This window comes from Leuciscus leuciscus (genome assembly GCF_965113295.1).
Source record: "Leuciscus leuciscus genome assembly, chromosome: 18".
NCBI classification, from domain to species: Eukaryota; Metazoa; Chordata; class Actinopteri; order Cypriniformes; family Leuciscidae; genus Leuciscus; species Leuciscus leuciscus.
The window spans coordinates 4,930,276-4,954,196 of NC_138742.1; the positions used below are offsets into that span (position 1 = coordinate 4,930,276).

The 23,921-nt window shown below is 38.5% G+C and overlaps 1 protein-coding gene across 1 annotated transcript in view; it reads right to left on the reverse strand.

Annotated features, from left to right (window-relative positions):
- Positions 1-19,939, reverse strand: part of LOC309480264 (uncharacterized protein) — a gene marked incomplete at its 5' end in the record, with an annotated part of 38,322 nt that extends 18,383 nt beyond the window's left edge. The window contains 3 exons of the mRNA XM_082144676.1: positions 15,503-15,820; positions 19,588-19,691; positions 19,935-19,939. Coding sequence (XP_082000802.1) covers positions 15,503-15,820; positions 19,588-19,691; positions 19,935-19,939 — 427 coding nt within the window. The remainder of the gene's footprint in view (positions 1-15,502; positions 15,821-19,587; positions 19,692-19,934) is intronic.
- Between the last annotated feature and the right edge of the window lie 3,982 nt (positions 19,940-23,921).

The following is a 23,921-nucleotide window of genomic DNA, read 5'->3' on the forward strand; positions in this document are numbered from 1 at the left end:
TCTCCTCTGTGTAAGCTTGTTTCTGACTGTATTTAACCAGTTCAATTTCAGCTCTGGATAGATCTTCCACGGTGAGTTTTCTTTTTTCCAGGTTCTTCTTGCACATCACCATTTGCTGTTCAACTATAGATCTACATTTCTCTGGATCATTCTCATTTTGCTGTATGTTCTGCTCAAACTCTTTTCTTTTCTCGCTCAGGTGTCGTAACATCCTTCTCAAGAGCAAAATCCAGGCTGCCGCCTTTTTCAGCTTATGCCAACTGGAGTAATACTCAACGAGCTGGTTCAGTGGATCTGTGCACTCGTTTGAGTTTGTGCATGACACTGCAGCGGACGTCTTCACCTCAACATCATCTTCAGTCAGGTAAGGACACTGTTCAGGTTGTTCCGGCCATTCAACACCCTTTCGCAGGAAACTAGGCCCCTGAAACCAGCTCTTACTTTCTATGAAGCTCTGGATCTTCAAACCTCTTGAAGCCTGATCTGCTGGATTTTGTGAGGTATTGACATACTTCCACTGAGAAGATGTAGTCGCTTCTCTAATGAAAGAGACACGGTTTGCCACAAACGTCTTGAAACGAAGGGCATCGTTTTCGATGTACTTCAGTACTGTTGTACTATCCGTCCAGAAGACTGACTCCATCAGGGGAAGTTCAAGTTCTTCTTTCAACATCTGATCGATCTTGACTGCAACAGTCGCTGCTGTCAACTCCATTCTCGGGATCGTAATCTGTTTGAGTGGAGTGACTCTGGACTTTCCCATCAAGAATGATACATGTTTCTCACCCCGGTCATTTGTCAACAAGAGATACGACACAACGCCATACCCATCTTGACTAGCGTCTGAGAAATTGTGGATTTGAGCAGTGTTTGTGGGCCCAAATGCAGAGGGTTTGAAACATCTGTTCAGACTGAGTTCTGAAAGCTTGTCTAAGTCTGTCAGCCACTTCATCCATGTCCGGCATGATTTTTCGTTGATCTCTTCATCCCAACCTTTCTTCTCTTGGCAGAGATCTCTTAAAATTAGCTTGATAGGTAGTAGGAGTGGTGCCAAAAAACCCATTGGGTCATACACTGAACTGACTACAGATAAAATGCCCCGTCTGGTGCATGGCTTGTCCGGCAGATATATTTTGAACCTGAAGCTGTCAGAACTTGTGCACCACTGTACGCCTAATGCCCGTTCCACTGGCAACTCATCATACTCCAAATCGAGATCTTTGACTTCAGCCGCTCGTTCGTGGTCAGGAATAGATCCCAACAGGGCTCTGCTGTTGCTGACCCACTTAGTCAAATGGAAACCACCACTGGCACACAACGTCATCAGCTCTCTCGCAAGAGCAACGGCTTTGTCTTCTGTGGCTACTGACTTCAAACAGTCATCCACATAGAAGTTCTTGAGGACTGTCTGGGTGGCTTCAGGGGTACTCTTTGATGCTGCATCTTCTGCTGTTCTTCTTAATGCATATGACGCACAACTAGGGGATGATGTAGCACCGAACAGATGCACACACATTCTGTACTCTTCTGCTTCCACATTCAGATTACCATCTGGCCACCAGAGAAAGCGTAGCATATCTGTGTCCGTGTCTGGAATCCACACCTGGTAAAACATGGACTCGATATCTGCCATCATGGCGACATGCTCCTGTCTGAATCTCAGCAACACTCCGATGAGGGTGTTAGTTAGGTCAGGCCCTTGCAACAACTGGTCATTTAGCGATACACCTTGGTAAGTTGCTGCACAGTCAAAGACGACTCTGAGTTTCTTCTTTTTTGGATGGTACACCCCATGGTGTGGAATGAACCATACTCTTCCATCACTGCGAATCAACTGTTCTTCTGGAATCCTTACTGCATAGCCTTTTTCCAGTATGTTGTCCATAAAAGCCTTGTACTCTTGAAAGAAATCTGCATTCCTATTGAACTTCCTTTTCAAAGAGTTAAGCCTCTGTTCAGCAATACCACGGTTGCACGGCATCTTCACCTTGTCATCCTTCAAAGGCAACTTGATGCGGAAGTGACCATTCACGAGCTGGGCTGATGTTGTCACTGTATGCATGAACTTCTTATCATGTTGCGACTGTTCTCGTCTGTCGTCACATCTTCTTTCTGGAAAATCTGCATTGTAGTGCTTTATCAGCATGTCATCAACGCTAATCAAAGAAATACGGTTGACAAGGAAACTTTGTCTTTTGCCATCATCTGATTCCTTCTCTTGGCATCTGCTGATTGGCCCATTGACAACCCAGCCTAGAGCTGTCTTCACAGCATATGGTCCGTCGTTCTGGCTATTAATGATCTCCCATGGCTCCATGGCTTTGTACGCGTTGACACCGATGAGCAGACCAACTTCTGCTTCAAGTTTTGGGAGATGGACTCGACTCAGGTAAGACCACTTCTCCAAATCTTTCTTCTGTGGGATGTTGGCCTTTTTTGCAGGTATATCTGGCTGAGTATACACATTGGGAAGCTGAATGTAATCTTGCTCCTCTAAGCCACACACCTCCAAATCAGTAAGTTCATAGCTATTCACTTTCTGTTCTTGCGTTATAGTACGAAGCAGGAACTCTGTCTTTCTACCTCGCATATTCAACTTCTTTGCCAATTCTTCAGTGCAGAAAGTCGCTGTACTTCCTTGATCCAGGAAAGCATAGGTCTTGATTATCTTTGTGTCTTTCTTGTGTTTTATCTGCACAGGTACGATGGGAAGAATACACTCACTACTCCCGGCCCCAGTATGATCACCTCTTCTGCACCCTGCAGACACGAGAGCACTTGTGACTTCACTTGTACTTTGTGAGCTGTCATCTGCACTGTTGTTCTTTGATGAAGCATCTTCTTTAACAATGTGCAAGATAGCTGGGTGCTTGAATGAACAATCTGGACAAGAGGCCCTTTTTTTACAGTCCTTGGACAAATGACCTGCCGTCAGACACCCAAAACAAAGACCGTTCGTTTTCAAGAACTGAATTCTTTCTTTCAATGGCTGTTCTCGAATCTTGTTGCACACATTTAGTGCATGGTTCTTCTGGCAGTAAAGACAGGGACTTTGAAAGACACTTGCTGACTTGACTGCAAAAGGTTTCTTTTCAGGTTGGCTTTTACTGACATTATTTTCAGTAGCAGACACATTCACAGCAAAGCTGCTTCTTTTAGACTCACTTTTTCTAATGCTTGGTTGCCTTTTTGAGTTGTTCTGATTACTTGAAGTGGAGTCCAGGATGTCTCCAAACAGCGGGTCATTGGCAACCTTTGCTTGACGGTGCACATATTCCACTAAATCAGGAAATCTGGCTCTTTTTCTTGTTCTTTCTTGAATGTCATAAGCGTAACTTCTCCATCTTTCTTTCAGTTTGAATGGAAGTTTGGATAAAATGGACTTCATGTTGGTAGGATTGTTCATTTCGTCCATATAGTCCACATCATTCACTGTGTTACAACATCCTACTAAGAACAAAGCAAAAGCATTCAATCCTTTTCTATCTTCTGGCCTTATCTGAGGCCATTCCATAGCCTTCTTGATATAAGCTGTAGCGATGGCCATTTCATCTCCATAGTGACGATCAAGCAGTTCTCTGGCTTCTTTATAAGCTCTGTCAGGTCTCATGTGCTCACAGCTCCGAACGAGGTCAAGTGGCTCTCCACTCGTGAACTGCTCAAGATAGTACAGCCGGTCTTGATGACTGTCTGTTTTACTGTCAATAGCATGCTCGAATGCCCTTATGAAAGATCTGTAAGTCATAGGATCTCCTGTAAATGTGGGTATGTCTCTTTGAGGCAGTTGAGACAAACTCTGTTGTTTAATGAGCATCTTGGTGACTTCATTTTGACGCTGTAGCACTTCGTGCAGGCTATCTGTAGAAGAATCAGTGTGATCATGAGGATTAAGATGTGGCGTGCTGCTGACAACATCAAACCTTGACAACGACTTTCTTCTCTCTGAAGCACCAACTTGAGCTGGCTTTGGATTGAATGTAAGGAATGTCTTATCAGCTGATACACTGTTCTTTTCTTGTCTACGCATGGGTTCAAATCTGGGTCCTAAAGGTGGCTCTAATAAATCATATTTAGATTCCTGAGCATCTTCAAAATCTTCGTACACCTTTAGTTTGGCATCTGAAGCAGCAAGCTCAGTTTCAAGCTCTAATTCCTCTTTTCTAATTCTCAAGCGAATTTCTTCCTGCTCTATTGCTTCTCTCTTTTTTATTGCTGCAGCTCTTGCCAACAGTGCTTCACGTTCAGCTTTAATTCTCAGCATTGCAGAATTAGTACTGGAAGTGTGGCTTACCACGGAGTTAGCTCTAGACACACTATCATGTGGCTTAATAGCATCTTCTTCATCTTTTAAGACATCTGCAATCCATTTGTTTGTGTTTTCTATTAACTGCTGAAATTCCGAATATCTGTTCTTGAAAGCATCTTGATCCGCTTTCTTATCATCTTCATCTATTAACTCACACAATTCTTCATTAATCCGTTCATACTCTCTTACGCATCTTTCAAACCTTAGCAATGTTTCATCTTTAATGAGATTAACATTGTGTTCATTTTCCTTCAATTTGGCTAAATCATTCTTCTGTTTGGTTATTTGTGCCAACTTTCCCTTGCGTTCTCCTTTCAGCCTTTGTAGTTTCTCCTCTACAGCCTTTAATGTGGGCTTTGGCGCCCTCTTTTGATCAACACATGCAGCTGCGCTTTCATCTGCCATGTCATGTCACTTTAAAATCTTCACACAGAAAACTGTCACAATTCCTATTGTACAGCTTCTAATCTTCTTATAAACACTCGTTTAAAAGAGTCACTGATGTGCAAGATTTCTTTATGTAAAGCTCTATGACTTTCAGAACGAAATATCCAGAGAGCACTTACTGTCACTTTTAGACGATGAAGAAAATATCAGACCTGTTCCAGGGAAAGTTTCATTCAGCCGACTCACAATGCAGGTAGGCTACCTCTGACTTTCTTTCTGTCTTTTTTGAGCTGCAATGTAGTTTTCGTCCGTATTGGTCTGTTATCTTTATCATCCGCTAGCGAGTTTCCCTCAGATAAGCCAGAGAATGTCGGCCCAGTCGATTAGGTCGCCGTCATCACGCGCGAGCGCATCTTTTTTTTTTTTTTTTTTGCGATCTTCTCACGCGGCTCGTCTTTCGGATTCGTCGAGCAATCTTCTTTCACTCGATATTTTAACTATGTCGAGCAGTCTTTTGACTTGGTTGTGAGCGCAGCAAGCTGACTCACTAGCTTAGGACTTCAAAGTTCTTTTGTACTCAACACGAAACGTCAAATAAAAGTCTTGAATCCAGAGTTCTTCGTTTGACGGTTTAATTATGAATCTCAAAAACATAAAAAATTAAAACTTAGGATATTTACTTTTCTTACAAATTAAATGTACAATTACGTGTAGGTCAAAAGACTGTGTTGCTCCAAAGTCCAGTGACTTCTGACTGTTTCGCGGGTACTATTTCTTTCATACTAAATCTAACAGCCAATCAAATTACATTATACTAAATCACTGGTTAACTGTTTACATTCCAATTTCTACGTTTTATTTGCAACACAGGTTTTCTCAGGTTTTACAAAATAAACTAAAATATTTTTACTTCCATAGAAATGGCTTCAACACAGATCATTAGATATTGAATCTCTAGATAAATAAAATATTTCAGCTTTTTTGGCAAGTGCTTTATTTTGAATCACAAACTATTTAACAGGAAATCAATAAAATTGTGAATTAAAATTGTCCTGCTGCTCTTCATCCTCCTCATCATCGCTCACACACACTCTTCCTCGTGTGTGAATGAACATGGCCGCACTGAACTCTGGGCCGGTTCTGCTCGGGTCTCCTCTACAGAGAGAGGAACATCCAGAGACTGATCCATTTCTACAGAAGATGAACATCAACTTAAACACACTCTATTATTTCAGTGCAGATCTTCATTCAGAAACAAATGACACTAAACTCATGTTTTGACCGCGAGTGTGTTAATAAATGAATAATATGTTGTTTAAAGAATAATCATACCCTCAGAGGAACAAACAGAAGTCCTCATCATCTTCCAGAGAGCAGACAGACAGCAGGACACTGATGGACAAACACTCCACACTGAGTCAGAGCTTGGAACAATGACAAATAACCTACAACTGTTATTATAGCGCCATTTGCAGGCCACTATCTTTACATCGCTCTCTCACATCATGTCTGATATTGTCACTTTAAGACTGAAAGTCACTTAAATTCACTTAGTAATAATGTAGGCTAGCTATATTATTTAATGCATTAACAATGAGGAATATTAACATGTTGTTGCTGCAGCATACATTTATTCATCTTTGTTAAGGTTATTTAATAAAAACAAATACAATTGTTAATTTCTGAATTAGGCTTATTTTAAACCCCAATGTATGTTATCAGTTGAATTTATGGAAAACAGTAGGTTTTTTTGTGGTTCATTTAGTGGTTTTTGTGGTACGAGTAGCGTTGGTTCATCGAGACAGTCACAAAATCAAAATTCCACCAAACAATAGCAAATCTCCTTTCACTCAGCTCTGATTATAATAAACAACAACATGACAATAATAACACCTTATGGTTTTCCCCCCAGCAACTTCCTTGTTGCTGTTTTTTAAACGCAGGCTTTATGATTAATAATGGCACGGGCAATAGCTTATAAAACAATAGGGTTGTTTAACAGTTCACGTTTTAAAGTTGTAATATTTCAATTGTTGGTCTATATTCAAAAATAGTTCTATGTTTTGCAGAAAAACATTAAACATCGCTCTATATTTATGTTTTTATTTTTTACAATAATATATTGAAAGTTTTAATAAATACATTATAAGAATGTTGTGATTACTTACTTGTATTTGAGTTCGACATGCTCGAAAAATTGTCTCCTGAGTTTCTGTCTTTAGACTGAAGTTAATCCAGAAGCGCTGGGGATAAAGAGGGGGGAAAGAAACCGGCCGTGGTCCGTGGATGTGGAGGGTCGGAGACAGGAAAGAAACCGGCCGTTTTTTACGAAACCGGTTGTTCCTTATGCGCCCAGTAGGGGCGTTTAACGACTGGAATTGGAGTATGTTAAATAATCTGCTAAAGTTATTGTTGTTTAGCAATGATGCAACATTTATTTTTTATTTTTTCGTTTGTTGCCTGTCTTTAGCTTGCGTGGGATGGCTTCCTCTGGTAAGACCCTGTTTACTCCTTGCATTAAAACATAATACACATGGTTTCTGGGGCAACATTACAGTAGATATTGGAAATATGTGAACTTGTTTTTTTACAGTCTATGGTGTGAACACACACATATACATATATGCCTATTATAAATGTGTCTTTTGTATGTAACTCTCTCTAAGTAAAGAGTTGAACTGCACACTCACTCAAATATTTTGATTATTTCCAACGTCATGCATGATAAAACCCACATTAAAAACTTCCCCATATGGTTTGAAAGTAGATTCTGGTTTGAGTTGTTTCTTATAAATGAGATGATCTAATAATCTTATTTATATCTTAATATAGACCTACATGTTTCTTAAAATAGCTTAATGATCTGGACTAAAATATAGGCTATGTGCACTTAATGTGGGTTTTATCATACTCTGTCTTTACAAAGTTCTCTTTAACTTGCATCTCATAAAGGTGTGTGTTTGCTTTAGCTACTTAAGGAAATAAATCTCTCTCTCTCTAAAAGCACTGGCCTCAACACGTTTCCACAACGCGTTTTCGTTCAGATCCAGCGTCAGGTGACTGAAACCAGCTGTTATGGCTGTATTGCATGTCCCTAACAATTGTCGTTGAAGCTTATTTAGCTCTACAAATGGAGACGTCCCCCCTGCCAGTTTAAGGGGTTAATTCTATAGTGTGACGCATGTTTCCATATATGGACATACCCTGTTGAAGTGGGCATTGGGGTTCCCCAGGATAAAGGAACTATGGATGCGGAGCGCGTGCGCGCACGAGACTCCATACTGCCTAGTTGTTCCCGTTCCCCTTTCCCCGCGCAACTTAGAGTTGTAAAATAATAGGCAATAAATTGATTTCATGCATCAAGAAAACTCTTCTCATCGGAATCTTTCCTTGTACTTAAAAAACTGGTGCCGAATCCTGGGATTCAAAGATCTAATTTATGAAGAATAAAGGGAGGAGACTGAACGGGAGCGAAACTGGGAGCGGGAAACTGCGTGGGGAATTCGACCTCAAGTCGTGGATCCAGCGGATTTAAAGCGACTGAAAATAAAGCGTGGAGTGATCCGAACTGCAACGACAAAACTCAACCAGAAAATTGATGATGAGTTGGATAAAGAAGAAAACTGGAGGAATTGCTTGATCAGTTGAAGGACAAAGAAAAGATTCTCAGAGAACATGATAAAGATGAAGCAGAAACTGAAGAAGAGATCAGTGTGCGGAGAATAAGTGTGAAACGCGGAAGAAGTAGAAAGCCAGTCCGAACAGAGTGAGCACGGATCTGGATCTGGGCCTTATAGAAGGAACACAGTCAAACTTCCCAAATGGATCATTCAGAAGTTTTCTGGGGAGATTTGACTGTGAGTGGCAAGGATTTTTTAGTCAGCACGAAACAACCATCCATGATAATGAACGTTTGAGCAAGACTGACAAATTCAGTTATTTGAAATAATTTCTGACAGAGGCCTCGCTTAGTCTAATATTAATTATGACACTGCCATTGATCTGCTTAAAAAACGATTTGGCCGTAAAGTTCTAGTGATTAATGCTCATATGAATAAGTTACTGAACATGCCTCCCGTAAATCGAGCAACTGTTGTAAGCGCTTTGCTCAAACTGTATGATGACTGTGAGCTACAGGTGCGTAGCCCTGACGCACTAGGTGTTGTAGCGGACACCTATGGAAGTTTATAATGTCCTATCTTGTTGAAAATGATTCCAGAAGACATTCCTCTCGAATTCACTAAATCAGAAGCCGACAATGTTCTTAAAGCAAAGGAGTTGATGGACTTTCCAGAGTTTGAGAAAGAACTCTTGAGAGTAAAGAAAGTAGCACTGCTTCTTGGGCGGAGTGATTTGCTCGCAGCACCTGAGAAGCCCCGCACTCCGCCCAAGTAGCAGTGCTTCGCCTTCTGAGATTATAGTTCCCAGTATGTATACGGTTAGAAGATGGCTGTGTCTCATGTGACCTTGTTATTTGTACACGCTGTGACTATACAAATCACAACATGTAAATAGGAAAATGGTGGCGTTATTTTGTCACTTATTGGGAGCAGAATGCTAGCTGGAGCCGTTTACCTCCAGTCTTTGTGCTAAGCTAGGCTAGCGGTGGGTGCGTCAGACAGAGTTACGGCTCGCACGGAGATGAGAAGGGTATGTATGGACTTATCTAACTCTGGGGGATATGGTGAATAGGCTAAAGTCCCAAAAAGTCGGCATGTTCCTTTAATGTCATTTTCAATTTTCTCTGCACAGACCATCATCAGTGGCCAAAAGAAATCAAAGTGGCTTGACACTTTTTCCAAAAGTGCTCCACCAACAAGTGCCTGTGCCGTTGTACTTAACTTTGAAGATCAGGAGCAAATTGATGCAATCCAGAATCCACATTCACCTGACATCAGTTCTGGGGAGCACACACACACACACACACACACACACAAATTGACAAGATCAAAATCAACATGAATGTCCCTTTTAATTTTTTTAATGTTTCTTTTTTTTTTTATCAGTGAGCAGAGGCACTTTGACAGGATAGAAAAACAGTTAAAGAAGAGTGGCAAGCCATAGGGGAGTCATCATAACTCATAAATGGTATTAATAAAAAATGTTTTTACAATCGGGACTACAATCATTACACACAGACTTCTGTATTAAAGCAATTTTATTTTAGATATTTAAAATAGGAACAAAGCAGCAAGTTACAAACAATAGGACAAACACAATAGAAACATATACAAATTAAATAAACTGAAGTTTTCCAGGTACAATAGCAGATTTACCATGTAGTAAGAAATAGGCCCTTCTACCGAAATTGAATAACATGTAAAAAAAAACACACACACACAAAAAAAAACACTATATAGGCTAGTCTTCACTGTGTGAATAAATATAAAGTGATTTATATTAAAAATAAAAAAGTGATTGTCAAAAGAAGTGTTTTCTTTTATATGAACTGTAATGAAACGTATGGCAATAGTTTATGATGCTGCTCCCTTTAAGAATAAATCCACAGGTATAGTTACACATCGATTTTCACCCATTTGTTTTTCGCTCGTGTAGGACATACACTGTTTACATTTAATGCTCCTAAGTCGACACGATGTGCATTTTGACAATTGTGTGTGTAGTTCGCATGCATGTGAGGCGACATCTGTGCTCATACTTCAGCTGTACTTGCAGCACGAGCATCACACTGAAATAATAACAGCATCTGATAGTTTGGCAGATCATTGGCATCTAAGACTACATTCACACTCGATCCAAATCAGATTATCTGTGATTGGAATCTGATCTAAATGATTGTCTTTTTATTTTCTGGAATACCTGAGGGGTTTTCAACACAGATGTTGTCTTACATGTAGCCATGGTGCTGGACAAAGACATTTGGGCCCGGTTTCACAGACAGGGCTTAGATTAAACCAGGATTAGCCCTTAGTTCAATTAGGACTGATTTAAGTAGCTTTTATAAATGTGTCTTAGAAAAAACATTACTGGTGTGCATCTCGAGACAAAACAATGACACTGACATGCTTTTAGAAATGTGAGTGTGAGATGCTACAGGTAAAACAGCTCAAACATGTATTTGAGTCCAGGACTATCTTAAGCCTGGTCTGTGAAACCTGAAGCTTATGTTTAAATGTGCAGTACATAACATTTTTTGTAGTTCACATTTACCAAATATGATCAGATATGCACAAAATCTGATTTGGACTGATATATTGAACAAGGCTAAAGTGATTGTAATGTTATTTCATGTTTTAAGACACTCGGGTCTCCGTGAGAAGAGCTTCAGTGTTTTCTCCACAACCGTTCACGATGACGGACACACAGTCACTGGAACTGGATCCCAATTCTTTCAAAACACGGGATCTGTAAAGAAAACAACAGAAAACTGGGCTTAGTGAAAAACACAATTACAAGACGACATGTAAACCAAATCAAATAAAATGTTGCCAAAGTCAAAGCTTAATTTATACATTTAAACCACATTTTTTGACATTATTTGAAATATAAAAAAATTTAAACTGCTTTTTAAATCATTCTCTCTGATCCACTGGCTTCACACATAAATATACTTGATTTTCAATTAAAGATCAACTTTTCACTCACGCCGTATACAGTAAATATCACGAACAGTAAATGAATGGTGACAGTAAAAGGCCTGTTTTTGGTGACAATAGCTCAGTTTACAGGGACACCTTGTGTTTCAATCAGAATTAATTTAATCCAAACGTAGCGTTTACATGGATGCTAAATAAAGTGATCAGGACTTATTTTTTGACATGCACACACTGCACAAATATACAGTTTCCCGCTGTTGGCGCATATACTAACCATTTTCTTAATATTTGCCTCTTTTCCTTGTTTTAAAGAGCAGAATTAATCAGTATTTATATCAGGTCCTGATTAGGAGACGAGCACATGAACAGTTGTGTCGTGCAGCTTATGTTTATCACGCAGTAAAAGCTCCTCTTCCCGCTCCTAACACAAAGCATCTGTGGATGAGAGTCTGAAACAAGCACTGGTGGGACGTCGTCCTGCTTCACTTCACAAACGACGAGTAGGAGGATTTTAGGATGACAGGACACTCATATATTACACTATATTTAACAACAACAGCTTGTTCATTACATTACTCCACTGCTTCATGACCTTCACTGGCTTCACGTATTCACTTTAAGGTAGGCTACTACTTCTGACGTTTAAGGCATTAAATGGTCTTTCACCTCCATATCTGTCTGATCTACTGTACTCTTACCGCCCTGCCCTTAGATCAGCTGAACTTGGTTTATTGTCCATCCCTCGTTTCCGGTTGGCTACTGTAAGCGGAAGGTCATTTAGTGTTAATGCTCCTAAATTCTGGAATTCACTACTCCTTACACTTCGTAATATCTCATCCGTGGCTACATTCCAGACTCAGCTAAACACATATCTGTTTAACATGTATTTTGGATATTTTGTGACTGTGTCCTAATGTGATTGTAATGTGTGTGAGGGTGTGTAAATGTATTGTAATGTACAAATGTAAAGCGACCTTGAGCTACGGAAAGGCGCTGTATAAATAAAACATTATTTCATTAACAGTTTTCATTCATTAACAGTTTCTACGTCTTTGCACACGTGCAGTCCTTTCCAGTTTCGGGTTTCCATCCGTCCTCTCGATAGAAAAGGTTTAAAACACCCCTTACAATCCAAATGAAATATTATTTGGATTTGGCCATCTGATGTGGTTACTAGGACTGTGGCGGTGAGGATATTTTCCCACTGGTTAATCGACGTGTGACAGCACCGGTATCACCCACGGGGGTTTTTAAATCGCTAATTTAAAAGCAAAACTAAAATGCGCACGGCCGCACGCGTCCACAGAACATGGAGTGGCTCAAACTCTTTGACCCCGTTAAAATTGAAGAGGTGGACAGTAACGATGTACATTTACTTAAGTACACTTTTGAGTATTTTTGAAATATCTTTTAAAGCATTTTTTATGGAAACTTTTTACTTTAACTTCATCACTACATTTGAAAGACAAATATCGTACTTTGTATTCCTGTCAAGTTCCTGGAGTAGAAAGTAGTGTCAGTCAGGGGATGATTTTTTTTTTCATCTCTAAAATGTGATTGGTGTTCTGCAGGTGACAGACAGCCTATCAGTGATCACTCTTGTAAGGTCACGTGTCGTGAAGTTCAGAGATTTCCCATCATTCTCTTTGAACACTAATCAACTGGAGGCAAAATGGATGAAGACAGATCATCGGCGCAGTGTGTGTATCCATGGCAGACAGCTCTTACTGTTCTGCTGTGTGTTAAAGCTGTAGGGCTGAGCAAATATGGGCAGAACTCTTTACTGGCCTAGTACTTTTAAATCATTTTAAAGGTATACATGTGAATTAAACGTGGCACAATGGCCTTCATCATCATCACAGTATGCTAATGCCTATATAGCGCAAGGGGATTTCATCAATATGCTGACTGAGGACTGTTGGGACACTCCAGGGACAGGATGGTTCTGTCGGGAGAGACAGAGTCGTTTGCTCCTCAGTGACACGTCTGTACCATTTGCTGCACAGAACATGTGCTTTCAACTACATACTGTTTACTTACTAGTGTGTTCTAATATGTAACTATGTCATGTTTGGTCTCATCTGACAGCTTATAAACTGTTTTTATAACAACATTTTTAAATGTTTGCTTTTCAAACAAGCCTGAAGGACTTGATTAGCTGATCAGGTGTGTTTAATTAGGGTTGAAGATAAACTCTGCAGGACTGTGGCCCTTCAGGAACTGAGTCTGACACCTGTTTTAGACCCAAGCATAGGTTTAAAATGTACTGTGTCTGTCTATAGGAATTAAGACCTCGGAAGATCCTATGACTGTCCATGAATCACACTTTTGAAACTCTGTAACATTCCCAGGTTTTCCAGGTCTGTGAGAATCCTGGTTGAGTGATTTTGTGACCGTATGCTTCACTACATCAGCGTGTAACTGTGTGTTTGTGAATGTGCAATAAAGCACACAAAGCACAACTATAGTGACAAATATGAGACCAAATACCATGTGTGTAATACCAAATAAGAATAAATCATGTGATGGGAATCAGTCTCAGCACCACAACTGTACAAGTTATTTTGTAAATAACTTTACAAAAGCATTATGTGGTCAAATGTGTATATAAGGAATAAAGATACATATCGATTATCTGCTGGGTATTTTGGCTCAAAACAGTGGATGAAACCTTACATAGAGACAGAACGCATTTAGGCCTCGTCCACCGTCTTATAACAAAAAACAAAACAATATCTAAAAGCTGCTGTGTGACAGGGTGTACAGCAAACAAGCTACAAAACCCAGAACTAGGTTTTTATAAGCTACTGAAGCGTAAAAATCAGCCTTAAGGGGACAAAAGTGGATACAGGCAATAAGACCTGAAGCATCAGCTGGAACAAATGGGTAAACTGTGGGACCGTGACACTCAGTATGCACTAGAAACACAATACATGTGCAGCAAACATTTTGTCACTGGTAAGTTGAATATCCAAATGTCAGTTTTATATAGTATATTTCTGTAAGCTAAGCTATCCTGTCACTGATTATGTTCCTCTCCAGTGGGTGTTAGTTCGTTCTCAGAGTAATAGGACATGTTACACTATCAATTGCCAGTATCCCAATTGGCCTTTGTCACTTGTTTTTTGGGGTCGACAGCTTATAAAAACTTCTTTATTAAAAAGTTCTGGGTTTTTAAGCTTGTTTGCTGCACACTGTCACACAGCAGCTTTTAGACATTGTTTTGTTTTTTTGTTGTAAGTCAGAAATGACGAGGAGGAAATTTCACGTAATACAAAGTCAATGGAGGCGGTTAGGTTGTTTTCCCCCTGGTGGGAGAGGTTTTAGGATGACGACGAGTGTCGTTTTGTCTCTTTATGTTTCTACAATCCAAACCATAGGAATCACTTTATAATAACTTTAATATCAACATCTTATCCGCTTAACATATCATTAGAACCACAGTGCTGCTCCCATCCACCACTAAAAGCTTAAATTTCAGTAATACCTGCCATCCTGTGTTTCCAGAAGCAAAAGCACAAGATGATGAAGATGATGATGAAGATGATGAAGACTGGAATTAAAGCATAATGCCCTCGGAGGTCAGAGGAGCTGGGAGGTGTTGGGCTGGAGGAGGAGTGTGGAGGAGCTGGACTGGGGGAAACTGGAGCTTCTGGAAGAGACAACAGGAGAAGAATTAATTAAGAGAAATATACACTCAAATCAAATGACCTTTACCCAAGAACCACCTAAAAACATTAATGATCAATCCTACTTTAGCAACTGTTACAATCTGCCAAACTATCAGACAAGCTTTAGCTCTGTCTCTGATGCGTGTTTGGACAGCTTTAAATAATTTTTTTAAGAAATAATGTAAGCAAGTTTCACCCCTCTTTTCTATATCATTAAATAAATCATGAGGAGTTAATGCTGAGACAACTGATTATTTACATCACCTAAATCTTATCACTTAATCATATCACTTATAATCGTTTTCAACTGAGGCTTTTGCAAAAAACACTTATTTGGATTCAGTCTCTGCAGTTTTAAGTGAATTTATAAGTTGTGTGATTTATAAAAAATAAAAAAACATTTAGACTAGATAAAAAGCTTTGCAATGTTGCAATTAATTCCAGCTAGAGTAGGTGTAACATCAACTTAATTTCAAAAACTTAATGAGCACAATCATGACCCTTTATGTGTTTTTTTTTTTTTCACAATCCTGATCCGGGAACATTGCAGTTAAACAGACATATAATAGTAATATACTCACTGTAGACCACAAGTGTAGCAGTCACCTCAGACACTTTCTCTCTAGTGTAGGCTTCTGCTTTATAGAGTCCTGATCTGGAGATGTCCACATTTTGAATGATTACATATAAACATCCTTTTCCAACTATCAGTGTAACTCCAGGTCTGGGAGGATCATCATAGACCCAAGGCTTCTGCGCAAAAAGAACAGCATATTCCTTCTTGTCTTCTTTAAAAATAATCTTCACTTCATCTGCTTTCTCCACTTCATCGATGTCGAAGGATATTGTAACATTCTGTCCATCGATCGCCTCGAACTTCGACCCAGCAACAACCAGAGCTGCAAATCAGAACCACTGTATTAGAATAATAAAAAAAGCTGAATTTTTTCATCAACCCATTAAATCAACAGTCTACCTACCCGATAAAATTACCCAAATTCAACGAGGAAATAGTATTCATTTCCAGAAAAAGCACCAGGATAAGCTTTAAAAAAAAATTTGTAAAAAGACTCGCTATATGCTGTTAGGGGTTAACAGTTTAGGACCCATGGACCAGATGTTTGAAAGAAGACCCGGAGTCAGAATTATAAAAAAATAGAAGAAAAGTTTTACTGAAGATAGTTTGCAGTTTCATCAGCAGAAGTCAGCTTCAAGACTCACACAGGAGTTCGTAGGCCGCCCCGCTTACAGTTACAAAGATCACAGCAGTTATACCATTTACAAGGTCTAAGCTACGTCATTGCTTACAGGTTGAATGATTCTCATTGGCTAAGAAATAGATAAACATAGTAATTTTCCACACATAAACATATAGACTGAAGCATATCTCCATCTGATTATGCAGCTGACACTCAGACCCTGAAGTCAGGTACGTCGTGACCTTCCAGGTCGCAGATTTGAGTTGCTGGGTGCCAGTATGTCTCGAACAACAATGCCAATGGTTCCTTAACCTGTAACCAAGAAGACTAACACACACACCAACACACAGCCATTTCCAAGGTTGGATTTGGCCAGGCTCTAACTATAAACAGGAGTCTCGTCTCAAAACACCAAGATAACAAGTTCTTTCTCTCAGGATAGGACATTTTAGTCTAACTGGAAAATATAGGCTTTAACTGAGAAATGGTCCTTAAACTATAGACTTCAATGACCCCTATTTGTTTGAACGTTGAAGACAAACTCAAACACAAAACCAGTTCCTATTTAATTTCTGGAAGCCGGGATAAATAGGCAAGCACTGTTACTACATTCAAATATCAAATACTGACATTAAAAAGAATACATGAAAATAAAATTTCTCCAGAGAAGTCATTCAACTCATTTGATATTTAGAATGAAAAATATTGATTAATACCTTGATTATAATCACTCATTACATATACATTGAAGCAGCAGTGGATTCCAATCCACCCCCTTCAATGCGATGCTAGATGCTAACCTAAATGTACTAGTACCTATTAATTAGCTACTAGTACTTATTCAATAGATACTAGTACCTATTTATAAGATACTAGTATTTATTCCAAATGTTACTAGTAAGACTATTTTACTAGTAAGACTTTTAATTGAACTCTCCAGTGGCCGTTCTGACTAGTCATAACATAAGACGGGTAAAAAAGCAGTTGTGACTAGTAAAATAATAATAGTTACTAGTAACAATTACAAATTAAAGCTGCAAGCAGCGATGAAAAGGGCCCTCGCACCCCTGCCACCGCCACCCGGTGGCTTTAGGAAAGGCCTTAAGATTACACTCACCAAATTTGAAGAGGATCAGATCAAAACTGTAGGAGGAGTTCGTTAAAGTACAACATCAGGAAATGGCAAAAACTGCACGAAATCTGAGAGGAAGTTCAAAATAGCTGATTTCCTGTTGTGTTTAGGGCTACGCTCCAAGATACTTTTTTGTAGGTATTGGGTCATTACATGTAGGTACCAAATTTCATACCTGTACGTGAAACCTAGAGCCGGGGCAAAATGTGGGGGCAATAATTAAGCCATTTTGCCCCATCTAATTTTGAAAACCATATCACACGTACATTTTCACCACTTCTGAAGTGTGTGCAAAGTTTCATGATTTTTCAAGCACGTTTTGTATTTGCCACACTTCCTGCTACCAGCAGGTGGCGCTATTGCTATAACCATAATGAGCATGGTCATGTGTTCAGGACAGGACTCTTATCAAACATGTGAAGTTTGGGACAGATTGGAAATTGTATGCCTGAGTTACTGCAGGCTGTCTGTGGTTGCCTAGCAACATCGGAACTGCAAGCAACATTAATATTGAACTTATCTGATCATGCATATATCACCAAAAGGCCGAAATTGGGTGAACATTTGTCAGGCCGCCGAGGGCACACCCTTCGACGAAAACTCTAGATCTTCGCAATTTAACGTCGCAAAGGCCATAAGATTACACTCACCAAATTTGAAGAGGATCAGATGAAATCTGTAGGAGGAGTTCGTTAAAGTACAACATCAGGAAATTACGAAAAATGCCCAAAATCTAGGAGGAAGTTCAAAATAGCTCACTTCCTGTTGTGTTTAGGGCTATGCTCCAAGAGACTTTTTTGTAGGTATTGCGTCATTACATGTATGTACCAAATTTCATACCTGTGCGTGAAACGTAGAGCCGGGGCAAAATGTGGGGGCAATAATTTACAGAATTTGCCCCACCCAATTTTGAAAACCATATCACACGTAAATTTTCACCACTTCTGAAGCGTGTGCAAAGTTTCATGAGTTTTCGAGCATGTTAAGGCCCTCTAAAAAGCGATTCACTTTGGAGAAGAAGAAGAAGAAGAAGAATAAACAGAGCAAAAACAATAGGGTCCTCTCACCATCGGTGCTCGGGCCCTAAATATACTAGTGTCTAATAAATAAGTACTAGTATATATTGAATAAGTACTATTAGCTCATTAATAAGTACTACAATCTAATTAATAGATACTAGTATCAAATGAATAAGTACTAGTAGCTAATGAATAACCACTAGTATCTAATATATACGTACTACTACTAGTCACAATTGGAATTGGCAAAAAAAAAAGTGTTACTAGTAACCAAAAAATAGTTACTAGTCACTATTGAAATAAGTACTAGTATCTAATGAATAAGTACTAGTATCTAATGAATAAGTACTAGTATCTAATGAATAAGTACTAGTATATAATAAATACGTACTAGTACCAATTTAATAGGCACTAGAATCTAATGAATAGCTACTATTTAAAAAGGTACTAGTATCTAAAGAATAGGCACTAGTACGCTAAAGAATAAACACGAGTAGCTAATGAATAAGTACTAGTACTTAACCCTCTGATGGTCTTTATTTATGTCTACACTCGTGTTTTTTGGGGTCTCCAGAGACCCCAGACAATAACATTTAATTTTGTAACAAGATAATAGTTGTTGTTTTTACAAATGTAATTTTATTCTGTTTGTTAATGTTTTTACTCAACATTTGTGCAGTTTTTGGAGAATTTATGATATCTTTTAAATTTCTATAAATAAATAAATAAATATTTATTTAAATAAGCTTTTTACAAAAAAACAGCATTTGATGTAAAATTCACTTTATAAAAGACCCAGATTTCTAACTTTCATTCATGGGGATAACATGGATCATTTTAAATGGTTTAATGTAACATTTATGCCCATTTTTTGGAAAATGCAGTTAAAAAAAAAAAAAAAAAAATCACTTTAACCACTAGATGGCCATAGAGCTCCACTATATGCTATTTGACTACCTGAAAGATATCTTTTCACAAGTTGGATTCATATCTAAATATTATAAAATCACAATTATAACAAAAATAAAACATTTTTGTCTAAGTTTAGCATTTTTTTGTACTGAACCGCGAGCAACCCTCTGAAAAATGACTATGCGCGTGGCCGCCATTGTCCACAAGACTGAAAGTGAATATGAAGTGTCCGTCTCCGATCTTATAAGCCCAAATTTCGACCATACGCGCTCCTTAATATATTAGTCTGCGTCAGAGTGTACATATTCACACTTAGATTTTTACAGGTCATATTTGTACTATCGAAATATCCACTGCGTTTGTTAAGTAAAATATATTATTGGGTGGTAAAATAATTTACTTACTTGCGACATTGAAGGTTTCCGACGAGAAAACGATTACAACACATTTTAGAGTGAATTCATGGGTTTCATCAGGTCCCTTTCCACAGGTGTATAAAATCAAGCACCTAGATTATGAATGCAGACTGCATTGTGCTTGATTAATACACCTGTGGAAAGGGACCTGATGAAACCCATGAATAGCTGCCTTCGACATGGTTTGTCTGCTTCGTTCTCGACGGACTTTCTAAACGTCACCGTCACTGACCGTATCACATCAGTGTTACAACAACCCCTAACCAATCAGCGCAAATCCCTCCCTCGACAGCCAATCGCAGTGCTTGTAACACAAAGAGCATTGAGTCACGTACCTCATGTTGTTTCAAACCTGTATGAATTTCTTTCTTCTGCTGAACAGAAAGGAAGATATTTAGAAGAATGTCAGTAACCAGACATTTCTGGTCTCATTGACTTTCACATAGCTGCCAACTCTCACGCATTCACCGTGAGACTCACGCAATTGACACTCTTCACACGCGCTCACGCCACACATCCTTTTTCTCACGCACAGAAAAATCGCGAAGCAAAGAGGACACGGAGACCGACAGACTAGACAGAGCAGGTTACTTATGATATAAAAAAAATCTCAGCTCTCAGATTCTGTCACTTTTATTACGAAATTCAGACAATAAATACCGTTTTGGCGCTTGTAAATGTGACGCGACAGATCCCTAGCGGCACGTGAACCGATCATCTCTAGCTGATAGTAAATAACTTTAAACACGAATGAACACTGTTGAAAGATACAGTACAACTTACCGAAATGTATATTCCTCATACATAATATCGACCAATCAATCAAACAAAGGTGTCAATAAAACAGCTGGAGAACAATCATGTCACATAACATTTACCTCAGGAAAGCCATTTAATGACCATAATATAGGCTATAGCACGTTAGTTGCCTAGAAAAAAAGAGCTATAGAGAGTATTTGGCTAAATATGTGTACTATGTTGCATATTTATAATATTTTTACTTATATCATTAAATAAAGTTGTTATTATAATAAAAAAAACGCATTATATTTAATTTGTGTTATTTTTTAACCTTAAATAATACTGCCAGCTGATAGGGCTCTCTGTATGTTTACAGCATTAGGTGAGTTGTTTTTTTCTTGAGAAAAATGAATGCCTATCTTGTGTAGCCTACCTAATATTTATCCAAATGAGTCAATATTAAATCAAATCACAATAACTGAATTGAATTGAAATAATAAAAAAGCGTAGCTTACCAGAAATTGAACCATGTAAACATTGTAACATGTTGTCGCTAAACCTAATAAAATTCAGTTTAGTTACTAAAATGTTTTGACAATCACAATACACTTATTGTGATGCAATAATTTTTTTTATTGAAAAAAAATAAAAAACATAAATCTTGTTTATGTCAACATAATCTTGTCAACATAACCCCCCCCCCCCCAAAACATAAATCTCACTCCAAGCAAAACTCAAAAGTTGGCAGCTATGCTTTCATAGTATATTTTTTTCCTACTATGGAAGTCAATGGGACCAGAAACTGTCTGGTTCAGCAGAAGAAATTCATACAGGTTTGAAATATGGAACGCCGTTGGGGACAATACTTATTATATGCAACGCGTGAAATTTGGACGCATTAACACGCACAGTTTGTACGCGTCAATACGAAGTATATGTTCGGGGTGTCGCGTCAGACCGCACAACAGCCAATAGCGTTGCTCTATTTAGGATTTAATTTGCATTTGTGACGCGATGGCACGTTGCTGTATACATATATAAACATCAGACGACATTTCTTTCCGTGAGGGATGATGTGCTGTTAGGTAAGCAAATACCTATGCAAACGTCACACGTAACATTTGTTCGTGAATGAGATCGTAATTTTACGTTGGCATGTACGTAGGCAAGCGTAAAACTTTAGAGTCAATGATGCATTTATACGTTGGCTGTGATGTCAGTGCTGTGTCATGCTGTGGCATCTCATCCCGTTTGTACTCATGCAGGTTTTTTTGTCTCCGGTAACGTGGAAAAGTGGATTGCTCTCTACGATGGCTCTTAGAAACTTTTTATTAAACTGTCAAAGAACTTTTACAGACTGCGTTCAGTTGGCATCGCATCCTCTTATGTACAGTGCTTAATTTGTAAAGTGGGAGGTCCCAGAGCGCAGTGGATCCGGCGACTCAAAACGGGGGTTGGAGGTAACGGAACAAAACAAAACAAAAAATAAATAAATAAATTACACTGCCTACGTAGCTTCTCTGCAGGGACAGCGCCAGAGAATTTTTAACGCATGTGCTGAGTGGGTGCTAGATTTGACGGAGAGCCGCGCAAAACTTGGCCACTAAATATTTAATATTCAGTTATGTTAATGATCACAATTAAAGTTTTAATTTTATTAAATTGAACAAGGGCAACTTTCAGCATTCAATCAAATAGGCCTATTCTAAAAGATGTAGGCTATTATTAATAATAATGTTATTTCAACACAATATCTCGTTATTTCGAAATAATAGTGCGTGCATCTGTAAATCCGGTGATGCGTGTATTGATTTTTATTAATAAACAAGTGTTTTCTCTAAAAGTGTCGACTCGGCTGCAAAGATGAAGTTGACGATCGCCATCTCTGTGTGAACGCGCTTATAGAGAGAAATGCACATAAATAAGCCTAATGGATTACATAATCAGAGAGTAGCCTTTTTCTTTTTTTGTTTTGAATTATTTCGTTTAAAGACATTTCAAGCTTTGTGTATTTGATGTATTTGTCATGTCTGTGTGAGGCATAGCCTACACTGAGTTTCGTTAAGTTAGGGTGTGCTCTAGTTCACGTGCAATGCAAGTGAGCGCGCGGGCGCCTCCGTTATATTTGTTTCGTAGGCCTATTGATTAAATACAGGCAATTGGTTGATGAAAAATTGATTAAAATTAAGATACAATTTATACAAAACGAAATTCACTTTAAAGAAAGGCTTTCTACAAAACAACTTCAACTTCAACGGTCAAAATCATGTCTGACCCGCTCCATGTCTCATATTGCGCATCCTATCTTACTCGGTCGTGCTGTTCACTTTTCATAAATCAACATAAATAAAAACAAAAAAAACAAAACATTATAATATTTGAACAAATATGAAACTAAATGCGCTTTTTTAATGGCTAAAACAGTATAGTAGGCCTACATACTTTCTATTTGTACAAATTTCTGCACATTAATTTAATTCTGAATTTTGCACAAGGCATTTGTTCAAATCAAGTTCACGGATAATTGTGCGTGCATTTATTAATCATTATGATACTAAAATCCTAACAAATAGGCTATGCTATGTACAAAAATCAGAAAAGCCCAAATCAGAAAAACAAATCAAATGAGCCCAGAATATGAACGCAATTACACGTTAAGCATTTTCCTCCAATAGAAACCCATTATAAGAACGCTTAATGTGGCTTAATGCAGATTAGAATGTCCCCTTATTATGTCGAAATAACGAGATATTATGTCGATACTAGGCTACTGTGTCCACCGTGGTCTCCTTTTTGATCAGCGGAAACGATTTTTGCTTGTTTGGGATCTGACTGTCCAGCGTATTTGAAAAAGTTAAGCAAACTTTCCTGTCTTTTTGACATTTTTCCCCTGCGTGAAACGATCGAGGCTAACAGCAATCTCAACTCGTACAACAAGCGCGCAAGTCATGTGTCACAAACATTGAACACTACACAAACAGTATTTATTTATTTATTTTTCATTTAGGCAATTAATTTTAGTGACACAGTAGGTGCCGGATCCAATAAAAAAGGTGCCGGATCCAATGTCGGAGGTGACGGAACATGTTCCGGCGTGTTCCGGCTCAAATTAAGCCCTGTGTATAACATATGTTAACATATACAACATACAACACTGGATACGGCCATAGCCAGGGTTTAATAATTAGTGAGGTCCAGGGTGGGGTGTCAATAATTATACATAATAGTGCCAATAAATGCCATAAATCATTCAACTTTAATAAATACAGTGAATAATAAAGTTAGCAAAGGCTAAATACTAAATACTGTGGCTATTGTTTTTTCAAAATGACTGGAGTAGCCTAATCTCCGAGTGGGCCAGCATCAATCTGGTATGAGAGACTCTGGAATGCTCCTTGAAGTCGGGATGTCAGTTTGACTGGAAATAATTAATACACATATAGGCCTACTGTATGTATACTGTATAGCCTATGTCAGATAAAAATAATCTAATAACAACAATATATTGTAACAATCACAAATTTAACAATTGTATATAACAATAAGGCAAATACAAAAGCAGAAAACAAAGCACCAGTAGC